The sequence below is a fragment of the Eleutherodactylus coqui genome, chromosome 1 (assembly GCF_035609145.1).
Source record: "Eleutherodactylus coqui strain aEleCoq1 chromosome 1, aEleCoq1.hap1, whole genome shotgun sequence".
Lineage (NCBI taxonomy): Eukaryota > Metazoa > Chordata > Amphibia > Anura > Eleutherodactylidae > Eleutherodactylus > Eleutherodactylus coqui.
The window spans coordinates 461,002,172-461,017,670 of NC_089837.1; the positions used below are offsets into that span (position 1 = coordinate 461,002,172).

At 35.1% G+C, this 15,499-nt stretch overlaps 2 protein-coding genes across 6 annotated transcripts in view; both read left to right on the plus strand.

The window, feature by feature from the left end:
• The first annotated feature begins 5,540 nt into the window (after positions 1–5,540).
• HOXC10 (homeobox C10) lies at positions 5,541–11,077 on the plus strand. The gene is made up of 2 exons (XM_066584269.1): positions 5,541–6,396; positions 10,027–11,077. Exons 1-2 carry the CDS (start codon positions 5,625–5,627, stop codon positions 10,302–10,304), a joined length of 1,050 nt encoding a protein of 349 aa, XP_066440366.1. The 5' UTR covers positions 5,541–5,624; the 3' UTR covers positions 10,305–11,077.
• Positions 11,078–11,309: 232 nt separating this feature from the next.
• Positions 11,310–15,499, plus strand: part of HOXC4 (homeobox C4) — a 113,023-nt gene continuing 108,833 nt past the window's right edge. For 2 of the 5 annotated variants that reach the window (XR_010787275.1, XR_010787279.1), the window contains exon 1: positions 11,404–11,594. The gene's annotated coding sequence lies outside the window, so the exon portion shown is untranslated. Of the gene's footprint in view, positions 11,595–15,499 lie in introns of all 5 variants that reach the window. The other 3 variants (XR_010787280.1, XR_010787276.1, XR_010787269.1) reach the window with 3 other exon arrangements.

The following is a 15,499-nucleotide window of genomic DNA, read 5'->3' on the forward strand; positions in this document are numbered from 1 at the left end:
ATCTGAAAAGACCCATATGGGATGTGGCTCTAGAATGTGGTTCCAGGCCAGACCCTCATACTACCAGTACAAGCAATGTACCAACCTTTACATTGTTCATCAAACAAGCTGTTTGTTTCGTTATTTATTTTTTCTATTTAAGTATTTAATGTTTTCATTTGCATTTTTATATCATTATCTTTTGATGTATGCATTTCTTTACACATCTGGAATGCTTTGTTTTATTGGTTATTATACTAGTCAGTAGTTTATGCTATAATTTTCTAGTGTCCCCCCTATTGTTCTATAACTTGAACTTCTAGGAGGCGTTGTCCTTCCAAGTTGCATATATGTACTATAGGAATAGTCATTCATTCGCTTATATGGACTATCTATCTCATATCTATATTTTTCTACTTTTTACTTTTATTTTTAGGGATGTGGACATGTTTACATTCAATCAGTACTCAAACTTTGGAAACTAATATATACTTTGCACTAACGATAAGTATATACTATACGCACCTGAAATATTAAATTATCTCGCAGTTTAAGTCTAGAAATACAAGAATTGGATATTCTAAGAACACTGTAATTTATTTTCATTTGAATATTTTCAAGAATAATCTCAGGCCGCCTCTCTGTTTATTGCAAATAGAAATGTAATTTTGAGTGGGAAATAATTGTAGCATATTACAATAAGGCTCCTTGTGAGCATATATGACTTAATATTAGTATTGTATGCCCTAAAAATAGCCCAAAATAGAAATTGGATACATCTGAGGCTGGAAAAACTTCCGTGGTGCGTTTGTGGCTTGTAGTAACCACGTTACTATGCATCCATGGTGCTATGTACCAGGGACATCTGGATTAATGCTAAACCATGTCCTAAATGCTAATGAACGTCTTTATATTTACATTAAACATAATAGGAGATGTGTAATAACTGAACTAAATCATAAACTCTTTCCACGCTACAGACCAAGCACATCCTCTCCATTATGTTTTTTTTTTCCTTAACGGACTTTTCCTAACACGCAACAATTAAATCCATATGGTGTAGCAAATCAGGCCGCAATTCTATGTGAACAAACAAAAGTGAGATTATTATCGTCATCATAATTGTTATTTTAAAAAAATTGTACATTTTCTGTTATCGTCATTGCAATACAGATAAAATTATGACACCTTGAATTTTGTTCCTTTTAGATCCTTTGCTTTTCATTTTGTCTTCTTTTTTTGTATAGCTACGAAGGATATTTCATACATTTATTCACAATGGCTAATTTGCGACATATTGCAAGCATAAACATTTTTTAAATTATTTTTTTTCTCAAATACATACATATATATGGTGAAATTAGCTCAATACAATCAGTAAATTATATTGGTTAAGAAATTATCCCCAAGGACAGGAAAGGTACATGATTCTTTGTCTTCACATCTGCTTGCATCACCCAAAAGTGTATTTTCCTGTGATATAACAATACTTATTTTGTGTAAACTACATTTTTCGAATATCCAAAGGTAGAAATGGTGTTCTATTTGTTAATAAAATATATTAGTGTGTACATGTCTCTTTATTTACAATATACTACACCTGCATAGCATTAAAAATCCATAGTGTTTACGGACAGCTAAATAAATAAATGAATTAATAAAAAAAATTGAATGAAAGAATTAATCAGTGAATGAATGAAAATAAATAAGAGATGCACGATAGAGAGATACATAGATAGATAGATAGATAGATAGATAGATAGATAGATAGATAGATAGATAGATAATAGAATAAGCAATTCTATTATTTTATAGGACTGTTTATATAAGCCCACTCCTAAAGAAATAGAACTTTTCCAGGCGCTTGGTTGAGATTACCCCCACAAATTCTGGATATTGTGACCCTCGCAGTGTGAATAAAGGAAATTTAATAAAATTTATCGCAAGATCAAGTGCAATTTAATCTGGTGCTATAATTCCGAGACTTATGTTACCAGCAAAGAATAAAGCAGGATGCAGAGAGCCTTTAATGTTTGATGGAGCTGGAGTGCAATCAATATACACTTTTTAAGGTTGGTGTGAGTTACAAACAATATCATTGTTTAATCTTAGGATCTAAAGTGTAGTCATTGATACTGATATATCCATTCTCTGAGGAATAGTGGACTCCAGGATCTGCACACAGTAATTCTGTATATACATTTATAGCGCAGAGCTCAAATGGACACTGGGGATACTTTACACTAAATGGTTCTACTGCTGGTATCAGGGGTACCTCATCCACTATTTACTTAGTGTGCATAATAAACATGATTCACTGGAATAGATGAAATAAACTGAAATGAAGATGTCATATCACACTCTTCTTCACAGTGGGACAATGAGCTATCATGTATATCTTGCTGAGCATAGAAGCAGCCTATAACTATATTGATCATGGTGGGTGGAGATAGTACTGGAGCACCTTATGGTGTCAAATTTCCCAATCTGCATCTGTTATAAGGGCCTGATCTATATTGAAGCTATTAATATTTTATTATTATTGCCCCCACCCCTTCTCCATTGGCTCTTTGTTTGAAGCATAGGTCCGATCTACCAGCCAACACGTGAATCTGCTGTATAACAATGTATAAAGAGCCACCATACATTGTAAAGACTCCAGGTTTAATGTATGATGTTTGGTATTTATATTGTGCAATTAGACAAAAGCAGTTGTCCCAACGGGGGCTCTATTTAGGTTGATGAATTTTCTATCTTTCCACTTTAATGATCCATGTTTATCATAATAGTAATTATTTTTAACTTTAAACAATATCCGGTCTCCTGTAGACACTGCTTGTGGGTTTAATAGCTTTTTCCATAAAGAAAATAATGAACTGGATGATTTGATAGGATGTAGTGCAATCCTGTATATTTTCTTGTTAACTTGAAAATTAATAACGCTTACACTTAATACTGGTCTGATATCTATCTATCTATCTATCTATCTATCTATCTATCTATCTATCTATCTATCTATCCATCCATCCCTCCATGTACACACGCAAATACATCTATCTATCTATCTATCTACCCATTCATTCATTCATCCATCCATCCATCCGTGTACACATGTAACTAAATCTATCTATCTATCTATCTATCTATCTATCTATCTATCTGTCTGTCTGTCTATCACATAATACTGAAAGATTTGTATTCTATTGAACATTTATTTATGAAATGAAATGATAATCGATGATATCCGGATTGGATTGGAAAAATCTTCTATTATGCTTTGACGTCAGCCATGATCAAAGTTCTACGTCATCAATTGTGGCTCCAAGATCTGTAGGAAACAAAACAAACACAGAGACACACAAAGCATATAATAAAAAATACAATACTTTCAAATACCATTGTACATACAATCCGTCAAATCACCCCCAGAACCAACAGCAAAATATTGGAAATATAAAGGTTTCGTGAAATGATTGCAGGACAAAAAAATCTGGAAAAGATAATAAATTATTCTCTAGAACTGGTAAGAATACAAAAAAGGGAAATAAAGATAGATAAGATGCCATAATAAGAAAGCATCAAGCTCTCTTAGTCCTATAAATTAAAAAATAATGGTGTCCATACTAAATTTTTATCCTGGGCTTATAAATATGATGTGAATTTTCTTTGCTTACCATAAAACCAAACGATTTCTTCCAGACAGTTTTAGAAGTCAAAGCAACTAACACAAATAGAGGCCATAAAGTCTCAAATAGCTTTCTAAGGAAGCCAAATGGCGTCTGAAGTGAGGCTTTTACTGTTTTCTATAGGTGAAGCCATATATACTTTTAGGGTTTAGGCCAGCGGAAACTTGTCTGTGTTTTCACAAAAGAGGATCATGAACTCCCAGCGAATCTCCAAGGTAAAGATTTAACAGCGTTTATTTTCACTAAAAGTATAATAGCCACAAACTTCATTTATCTCTATCTCCATATACATATGTGTAATAACATATTGTGATACATAGTAGCCGGGAGTCTTTACAGAAAACGCATGGGCAAAAATCTGGATTGCTCAACTTGGCGTTGATTTAGTTGTCCTTGAGACAGGGAAGTATCCAGCCTTCTTCTAATTGTTTTTTTATTTTCTTTCTTTGCAACTAATTCAAACCAGGACAGGGGCAGAAAAATAAACAGCCGACCGCTACATACAGTTGTTGGATGAATAATTATCTCTCATTTTAAACAATGTTCTCTCTTTTTGTAGCAAATCTGAATCTTTGGGGGGTGGGGGTTTGAATAAAAGGCAGCAAAGTTAACATATTAATTAGCGAGTAGATGAATAGAAGGACTCGTATTTTTACGCACTATAATAGTAAAGCATAGATAGATAATCTAATAATGTACACTATAACTTTACCCTGTTGCAAAATACTTCTTTTATTCAGTTTTTTTTATTTATTTTTCATTTTAGTTTTTTAATGCATTTGTGTTTGGCAGTCAAGCCTCCAGACAGTAGTTTGTTTTAACATACACATACAAACGCTGGTTTATCTCAAATATATATATATATATATATATATATATATATATATATATATATATATATATATATATACATACACACACTCACACATAATATTATATATATATGTAAATATATATATATATATATATATATATATATATATATATATATATATATATATATATCTTCTAAAATAGTGCAATCTGGAATAAAATTACTTACAGCAGTCGTCACATCTTGTTGTTGCTATGGAAATACACTCCTATACCTGTATCTAAAATACTTTTAACAATTTTCAAAGCCATGGCATTATATGCAGATTATGCTAGGCACATTAATTGCTGTTATTGCACAAAAAATAATTTCTTTATAGACTCGGAAACGGTTCTACAGATCTAGTTAACACATTTAAAGAACATTTAGCTAAGGTTACTCTGCAAACGACTAAAATTAGATGGATGTAGGGGAAGCTCTGTAGTACCTGTATTTGCATCCTACGACAAATTTGGATAAGAAGGAGATGGAAATAGTATTTCTGAAATCGTTTTGGTCTTTTAGGTCTATGGGGGTCTTAGAAGGGTAAAAATTGAGGAGAGAGGTGTATTCTAAGTATAGTTGGGGATATTTTAAGATATGAAGTTGCTTCGGCACACGAGTGCAGTGATATATGGGGGTCATTTTGAGTTCCCCTGTTTAATGGAGGAAAGAATAGGGTAAAACGGAACTAAATAGCTAGAACAAGATGTACTGAGTATTCTAAGCTCTCTAGGCAGATAAAACTTGTGTGGAATTAGGCTTTACCTCTGGATGTGTCCTCTTCTCTCTGGACTTGCGATTGTTCATTGGTAAACAAAACTGCAGCGTTCTTTCCTTTGTTCAACTTGAAGGTGCCCGGTGCTATACCAGACAAAATCTGATAGATGGCGCTATTGCTCCACGCTCATTTCGCAATTCCCCGACAACTTGACCCTTGTGACGTCACCCGCGTCTGAATCACCAAGGCCATTTTCAATCCTCATTGGCCTGGCAGTCACGTGGTGGGGCCAATGCCTGGATAATTATGGTGCTGATATTTTTCCCTAAAAAAAAAGATGTCAGCCTCTGGCTGTAGTATTCCTCTTTAAAAAGCCTCTCTGAAAATGTCATGTCCCAGCAATGTGACTCCTAACTCGTTTTTGATGGACTCTAGCTGCAGAGGAGACAATTATTCCTCCAACCAAGGGATGTATATGCAGTCTGGGAGCGATTTCAGCTGTGGGATGATGAGAAACTGTGGGATTGTCCCGTCTCTTTCCAAAAGAGATGAGGTGAATAACCCCAGCTTGTCTCTCAACTCTTACCCATCTTACCTATCTCAACTGGACAATTGGTGCGACCCCAAAAATACTTATAGGATTGAACAACCTGTTGCAAGACAGCTTTCCTCTTGCTCCTTCCCAACCAATGTCAAGGAGGAAAATGTGTGCTGCATGTACAGCGCTGACAAGAGGGCAAAAAATGCTACAGAGGCTGCCCTCTACCCCAACCAGATACCCGATTCTCGAGCCACTGACCATGAGGTCCCTGTGCCCAGCTACTATCGTGCCAGCCAAGGTTACTCCATGGAGAAGAATCATAATACCAACGAGTTTGAGGCAAGTTTTGACAACAGGACGAGTATGAATCCAAGAAGTGAAATCCTGGAGCAGCAGCAGCAACAAGCGGGGGGCAAGGTGGGCTTCCCCGAAAACACCAAGACGGATAACCAGACCTTGGCCACCAACTTGAGCACCAACCCCAGCAATGCTACTGCTAATGAGATCAAAACAGAAAGGAGCCTCCCAGCTGCCAAAGTAGCAGCACCAGAGGCAGACAAGGAGATGGCCAAGAACACTGACACCAGCACTGACAACTCTGACAACGAAGCTAAAGGTAAGAGACCTACTGCCCCAGTCACTGACCTGTATGTATAGCGCTAAATTGCCTACAGAGACCCCAAACCTCTCAGTCTAGGGTGACCAGAGCGTGTACACAATCCAAATTATAGGAAGTTTGATATTGAAACTGTTATATATTTCTTGTGAATGTATGTCCCTATCTTTCTACTTTAGCTGTTATTTTAGAAGTCTGAATTGGAAATTTTATGATGAAGGTTGGGGTGACTGTGATGTGCTATTTAGCCTCGTTTGATGTGCACTTTGCAGTTCCTTTTTTGGGATAATATTTGCAAGCAGCTGGTAAAAACCGGAGATTTAGATAGATAGATAGATAGATAGATAGATAGATAGATAGATAGATAGATAGATAGATAGATAGATAGATAGATAGATATGCATATCTATCTATCTATCTATCTATCTATCTATCTATCTATCTATCTATCTATCTATCTATCTATCTATCTATCTATGCATCCATCCGTCTACCCATATGTACTGTGCAAGTCTCTATTTTTCTGCGTGTATGAATGCAGATTACAATCTAGCCCACTATGGATATGTATAAATGCCTCTATGCCATGAATATTTTCTTCATACAAGCACTTGCATATATTGCAGCAAAAACGTGTGTGTGTGTATGTATGTATATATATATATATATATATATATATATATACATATATGTGTGTGTATATACATATATATATATATATATATATATACATGTGTGTGTGTGTAATAGAGAGAAAGTGGGAGATATTTAGCTAATTCTGTTTATTCATGTAGATTCTTGTTTACTCTACTGTGCATTTGTGCGTTATTTGTGCAATTCTAATGCACGAAACTATATTGGTTGTGTCATGTGTTATGTGTTTTATTTATTTCAAGACAAAGCAGTGAAAAGAAAAGAGCTTTGCAACGTAATGCTATAAGACTATACTGCATTTAAAATCCAGTATGACGTATAATAGAGAATGGAAAGCAGCCATTCATCTAGTAAACAAAGTAGTAGTAATAGTAGTAAGAGCACATCGTATGTTTATGTCTGGCGAAGATCTGGAAGCTTTGAGACTTGTTTATATTAAGGTGCAGTTTACTGGACTTCTTCATTGAGATTGTGAATTTTCAGTGGCAAAAATGTTCATATATTTGTATTATTCTGCTTAGTAATTATACCTGCGTTTTTTATTTAAAAAAATAATTATTATTGTACCAAGCAAAGTCAAGTTTATGAAAACAGATTAATCAAAATCAAATCAGGTTCCTTCCATAACCTGTTCCAGATGTTCTATTAATTTGCAGGAAATAAACACAATAGAAAATAAGGCATTTCAGGGTTTATGTAGCTATCATGAAACTGCTTATATTTCCGGTGTAGTTTTGTGATAGTTTTGTAGACTTTTGTGGGTCTTCCTTGGCTGTATATTGTTGGTCATTTATTTGTTGTCTGTGTGCAGTCATTGCCTGCTGTGTAATGGCTTCCTTTGCATTTATTCGTTGTTATCCTAAAGTTGCTGTAAATGTTTGTCTCCTGGTGTAAAATGGCTTATTTCCTGCTCTAATGTCATTGCTGCATGCACACAACCAACTGAATTGATGCTTCATACAATTTGCCTTTCTATTTTAAAACATTTGAGGATTGTTGAAACAGGAATTGAAAAGAACATAGCGAATATAGCAGCTATTGTTACTCTGAGGTAAAATTCTCCGCTCACATGGCAAGTAGGGTATAACTTGCACCATAGAATATAATCACATTTCGATCCCCAAAATAATGTTAGCATTCAGTTATACTTAAATGTGCACATATGTGACCTAATAATACGCGCAATCACCCATGCATATCACAGCACACTGCTATACACAGGCACACAAACAAAAATATGTCCAATTGAGAATATATATATATATATATATACATATATATATATGTGTGTATATTAGTGTGTATATGTGTGTATATATGTGTATATGTGTATGTATATACACACACACACACGCATAGCTGCACATGTGTACAATTTGTTTCAATTTACAAATTTAATTTTCTAAGTACGCTTTACATGTACATAAATGATGCACAGAAAACATGCAGCAGTAAGCTGGACTCGTGTTCTTATGTACATGTAGATATATATGTACATGTGTATCCAAGAGGTGTTTATATTTACTGCCTTATAGCGGAACAGACTTTTGAATACATGTACATATGACCACTGATATGCAATAGAAGTGTATAAATTCTTGTGCTGTATACATGTTCGCATGTATACCATGAGCTGGTTTGCAAATCGACAACATTTTAAACTTTTGTCATAGGCTCACTTTGTTATATACATTCACATATACTCGAATGATACAACACATGCAAATGAAGTTTGGCAAACAAGTACATGTACATGTGAAGGTCACAAATGTGTGTATACGTGTGTATGCACACACATGAGGGATGGTTTGCAAAGGACATTTGCAGTTTGTACATTGAGCACATTTATTGACATACTTGCACTTATGCAAAAACAACATCCGTAAAAAATGTAGCATGGGCAGCTGGGGTCATGCTTATGTGTAGACATGTAGTCATGTGCACATGTGGGATTTGAGAGTGTTTGCATTTAACTATGTATACCATAGTCACTTACATGAACGCACATTACATAAATATCAGGTGCAGCTACTCCCAGATATATGCCTATATTCCTATAGTATGAGTACAGAGAATTAGAACGGCAGATAAACGGATAAAGAGATAGATAGATAGATAGATAGATAGATAGATAGATAGATAGATAGATATTCATTGAAACCTTATTGCACTACTGTAAAAATGAAGGAATCGAATGATCGAATGTGCCTTCGTAGTAGGTACATGTGCACCCACCCATACATGTAGCATTGACAACCTCATTATTTTATATATACCGGTAATATATAAAAATAGTAATATATACACATTATCTATTGGATATATATATATATATATATATATATATATATATATATATATATATATATATATATATATATATATATATATATATATATATATATATATATATATATATTAGATAATGTGTGCTACCTCTATTAATCAGAGGGGGTGGGTGAAAGCATGTAAGAGAATATAACACCAAGTATCATACATACACACGGACCCACATACATCTATATGCGTCTATATGTATATTCACGGATACATATTCATGGTGAAGGTAGGCTTAGGGATCTTTGTGGACATTTTATTTGAGGGTACAGTAAAATTGGTACTGATGAATATCTGCAGATTACAAAGTTATGCTACTTTTTCTACCCAAGGACATGCACAATTGTGTATCAATCCCTCTGTGACGTGTGCCATGCAGTCAATGGAATATTAGAACAGAAAAGGCATTACTTAGATCATTATTAGATAAAAATAAATGGTATCTGCCACGTTGGTCTGAATGCAGCAATGTGTAACCCGGGTATGCGGGCTTTTGTGCACTGCTGGCGTATGTACACATGTGTGTGCAATCAGTCGAATGGGTAGAATGGCAGCTGTAATGCATCTAGTGCCACATAGGAACGTATCTTCATATGAGTCCTTTCCCGGAATACTTATATTTAATATTATCTTTAACAGAGGATATAAAGGCAGAAAACGCTGCAGGAAATTGGCTGACAGCTAAGAGCGGAAGAAAGAAAAGGTGTCCTTACACTAAGCATCAGACCTTGGAACTGGAGAAGGAATTCTTATTTAATATGTACTTGACCCGTGAGCGCCGCCTAGAGATTAGTAAGAGTATCAACTTAACAGACAGACAAGTGAAAATTTGGTTTCAAAACCGCAGGATGAAACTGAAGAAAATGAACAGAGAAAACCGGATTCGAGAACTGACATCAAATTTTAATTTCACTTAAAATAAATGAAGACAAAAAAAATCAATCCAAGGAGTCCTGAACATCCCCTAGGCCCCCAACTCCACCAATAAGACGACTCAGACATAAATAGCAAAACATAATCCCCACTTGTACATTTTCTAAAGTCATTAATGCAACGCTTTAAGATAAAGCAGGTAGTCAGAATGTCAGGCTAGGTGTTCCCTTCTCTCCCTGCCCACAGTTTGTACATAAAGACAGGCGCTTCAGTATAATGCATGATCCTATTATATATTGCATCCTTGTTTCTATGTAAAGATGGTCAGTGAGCCAGCTACTGAAATTGTATTTTAAGTTATTTACTTCCAGCACAAAAACTCCAGAGATCTTTTTTAATCTCATTATCCTGCCAAACAATGCTTTAAATAAACATAAAAATAATTTAAAAAAAAAATAATTCAAATATATATATTAAAAAAGTAAAAAAAATTACAACTTTGCTTTCTTACATCAGTGTAATCTGTATATTGTATCTGGAACTCGAATGACAAATCGAATTTTAAATGTTTGTAAATGAGAATTTGCAGTGAAGTTATGAACTTTCTCTCTATATAAGAAAATATATATAGAAATCTATATCTTATGCAGTTTCTTTATCTGGTCCACTGCATATTTAAGTAAGAAAAGATAAGACAGTATTGATAATCCTTAAAGAATACATTTCTCGTGTCTGTTATTTAAATACAATATGTATGTGTCATTTTTGCATGTATTTTCCTTTGTGGACATAAAAAATAAATTTCCTAGAACTGAGATTACTTGACTTATTCTTGCAGTGCATTTCAATAGCAGTCTGGTCTCAGTCAGCCATCCCTCACTGTTTGCTCCTTATATATCTATTGTAATATTATTATTCTTATTGGGGGTCTTTTATTCTTGGAAGGCTTTTAGGAGACCATCTTAGCAGCTAGAACATAAGTGAGAGAGCATAACGTTGATTTAAATATTATCCAGGTGACCACAATAAGTCAAGGTCATAAAACAGTAATGTCAGGACAGTCTTGCTAAAGCGGTGGAGGTGGATTTTATGATCTGCAAATATAATGTGCCGCGGCAGTAAAAGATGCATTTAAAGGTGACTCCAGAAGAGGGAAGGGACTCATAGTCTGTGCTGCAATCTTTGGATACACACTACTTATGGCTTTGGGTGCTCTTTTTAAGAAAGAATCAGCCACTGTACATGGCAAGGAATAGCCAAGCACTGCCCCAAGCAGGACAAAGGGATAACATCTCTATACAATGGCAGAGGTGGCATGTCCAAGACACACAAAGGTAAGACTGCATGCTTTTTACCCACTATCTGTCTCAGATATTCTGTTAACTGTTGTTGATTGGCAACTGCACTGAACATGTAGTAATAGAGTTGGCGGATGCAGGTTGTGCATGGTTCTTGCAATGCATTATGTGGTTTTGCAGAGTTTGCAAAGATTTTTTGCTTTATTTATTATTGATTTACTGTCTATTATGGAGTTTTACTGTATAGAATGAGGATAGCTTTGTGCACTGTGGATTATTGACTCTGTTTTGCAGTATGAGAATAATAATAGTCATGCTTTGTTGGGTTTGAAGAAATATTCCTAGCATTCGTTTTCTGGCATACTATCTACTTGTGCTGGTTTAGTCCTCTCTGCAGCCAGTGCTATGTGATTGCTATCTCTACATTCTACGAAGCTTGAATTGGAAGCATCCGAGCAATTACAGGTTAAATGCATGGATCCTGACACTATGGTTAATGCTGAGATGTGCCTGCTCCTATCACTTCAGGATGGAATTGAGATACCTTGTTAAATGAGTTGGATATCTGAGCATTGGGGAGGGATAAGAGGGGTGGGGGGCTGTGAATGAGCACATCCCTTTTCCTTATTAAGGGTCTGTAAATGAAAGAGATGAAAATCTGGAAATGGCTGTGAGGCTGTGTTATCCTGAGGCTGCCTTGGGCACTGGAGTTGACAGCATCTGCTATAGACTGAAGATTGTGCAAGCTTTGATAGCCTCCTAGGAGGGATATTCAAGCATTTACACCCATTTCTTTCTCTTTTATTTATGTTTTGCTCCCTCCTCTTCTTTATCCGACAAGGGATTGTGGATGTTGCATCTTGTCACCCAGCTGATCCGTGGTTTAGGTAGTTTCATGTTGTTGGGATTGACTGTTTTAACGCGGCAACAAGAAACTGCCTTAATTACGTCAGTTCGTCTTCATCAAGAACAACGATTTCCTTTAATGCTCTGCAAGTGGCTTCCTAAGAGGGCAAGTGAACAGATCCTCTAAGGATGCCAATGCCCAAGATGTAATGAGAGGGAGCCCCTAAGGATGCGTGTACACTGGGAGGAAGAGGAGGGTGCCCTGCTAAGGATGCCAGCGCCGGGGAAAGAAGGAGAGGGAGCCTCAGTAAGGATACCAGTGCCAGAGAAGGAAGGAGATAGAGCCCCTATAGATGCTAGTGTCTGGGAAGGAATGGGAGAGAGCCCCTATGGATGCCAGTGTCTGAGAAGAAAGGGGAGGGAGCCCCTATAGCTGCTAGTGTCTGAGAAGGAAGGGGAGGGAACCCCTATGGATGCCAGTGTCCGGGAAGGAAGGGGAGGGAGCCCCTGAAGATGCCAGCACCCGGGAAGTATAGAGAGGAAGCAGGGGATGTATAATCTTAGCCCAGGCTTCTAGCTGTATCTAATTTGCTCCCCTTGCCATTGTTTCCTGGTAGAATGAGTATACTCAGATTATTGTGGCTAGACAAAAGGACTCTTCCTAGAGAAATCTTATTAAATTATTTAGTTATATAGGCTCTAAACCATAACAGAATGACAGAGCACTGTTCCTGGCAATGAGAACAGGAGGTTGCATTCACAGGGAGCTGTTAAATGCTTCATTTCGTGACTTCTTAAGGAAATAGGGGGTTATGTAGGAATATAATATTTCTAAAAGAAAATCACAGACAGGGGCAACTGAAGCATGGTGGAATCGGATCCCCAATCCACCTTTACTATGAAGGTGATCTGTCCTTTTCTTACAATTTCACAAAACCCTCTATTAAAATGACCAGACTGTTACAGACAGAAGATACGTTGTGATCGATTATTATATTCAGTGCTATGTGTATCATTAAAGTGCTATTTGTATTCTGTGCCATAATTATTTTCGTTACAGAAATAAATCTGGGGGAAAAAAATAAAGAAAAGGGGAATAATTTTTACAGATGAATACTAAACAGTGATTACTTAAGGTCCTATGTAGAACATATAGATATAATGTAATGTGGGTAGTAAGAGTAAGATATTTTCTCTACAGGTGCACTACCGACAATCTTATATTTATGGATAATATTTATTTCATTAACGTCTTCTCATATTGCGACATTAAGAAAATAGTCAATGATATGTATGAAACATTAGAACATCCGAATAAGATATATTATACAGAACATATAGCATTCAGAATTAGATATGAATAGTAACTATTAGCAACTTTAAACAATTAAAGATTAATTAGCACTCACACATAGATACTTGTCCCAATAGCAAACTATTTGCAAAATAATCCAGCAGGACTAGCCAAATGACATCCATCTATCCATCCATCTATTGACGCAGCTGTTAATATAAGAATATCTATAGTCTTATTATATAGTCTTATTATATATGAATATCTATAGTCTTTTTAGAAATGTATATATTAACAGATAGATGATTGACAGATTAGATATTTCCATATCTATCTATCTAGATATGAAAATATCTAATCTATCAACTATCTATCTGTTAATATATACATTTCTACATAATAATAGATATTTGTTATTAGAAATAAGGAAATACATACATACAACATAGCTAGCTGCTTAGCAGTGTCGTTCCTATGTCCTGTGTTTTTATATATTTATTTAGTTACTTTGTAGTTATTTTCGCCATAACTTTATATATTATAGATTCATGAACAAATAAACTTTATGTATTACTGATACATGAACAAATACCAAATTGTCTTTGATCCAAACACTTTGCAGATCACAATGATGTTGATAGCAGACCATGATGTTGAGATTAAGTAGATGCCATTCTTGCAGCACATAACCTGCATTCAGGTATTGAAAAAATTCCAGTAATAAAGACACACACATAGCAATTGCACTAAAGGGCATTGATTTTCCCTATGAATGGTTGATTTCGAATATAGAAAGTTGATGTATAAAATCATAGTGTTGATTTCCCAGAACGAATTTTGCAGACTGTTGGTTTCCAGTATATGGTGTTGATTTCCAGTACATGGTGTTGGTTTCCAGTATATGGGGTTGGTCCTCTATTCATTTAATCTTTACGTTGTACTTCTCATGTCTTTATCCTTTAGGTTTGATAAGAGTATTTTCATAAACACAAAACTAATCGTATACTCCGTTTGCATACAGTATACATTTTGTGTACAGATTCTCTCAGAATTCTGTGTAAATTGGGGTTTTTTGTTTTTTTTTAGCTATTGTGAGATTAAATATTGTACAGTACGCTTATATTTCTCCTCAAGATGATCCATTCTTCGTTTTACAGCAACTCTGGAACATGTGAATAGTTTCAGGGCCTATGGTCTACAAGTAGATTATTATTCCTTGGGTCTGTAGAATACCTACTTAGCCATGTTGCATGGCGCTTTGTTTGACATGGAAAGTCATTATATTCATATTTGTTCAAACAATAGTTTCGTGATACAAGTCTATCCAGAATGCATTTAGCATGACTCCACAGATACTTCCAATACTATATTCCACAATTGTATTTAATCTGAAAGTCGAAAACATGTGCATTAGTATTGTCTTCAGCAATCACATACATGTAACATACATATATGTATATAATATACATGCTTAGGTACGAAGACACAACACACATGCACTATAAATGTTTCTATAGAAAATGAGAAAGGATGAACATACTTTAGATATTACAAAAATAAATTTATATATGTTTAGCATAATGTAAAAGATTAAAGAAATACAAACAACATATACACCTAATGTGAGAGTCTTTTACATAAAGAATAATTACTGGACAAAGACAAAAATAGACCTCAGAAACAAACACTGTATTATACCATATATAACTATTATCATTACCCTCGAGTCTGTACAACATATACATAGACACTTCACACGAAATACAAAAGATGCACACACAATGACAAAGAAGTGTACAAA

What these genes read in the sequence shown, in the direction of transcription:
- HOXC10 (XM_066584269.1), top strand. Translation starts at nt 5,625, where the DNA reads ATGTCATGTCCCAGCAATGTGACTCCTAACTCGTTTTTGATGGACTCT. An exon ending in CTCTGACAACGAAGCTAAAG is followed by an intron (nt 6,397 to 10,026) that starts GTAAGAGACCTA and finishes TATCTTTAACAG; the next exon opens with AGGATATAAAGGCAGAAAAC.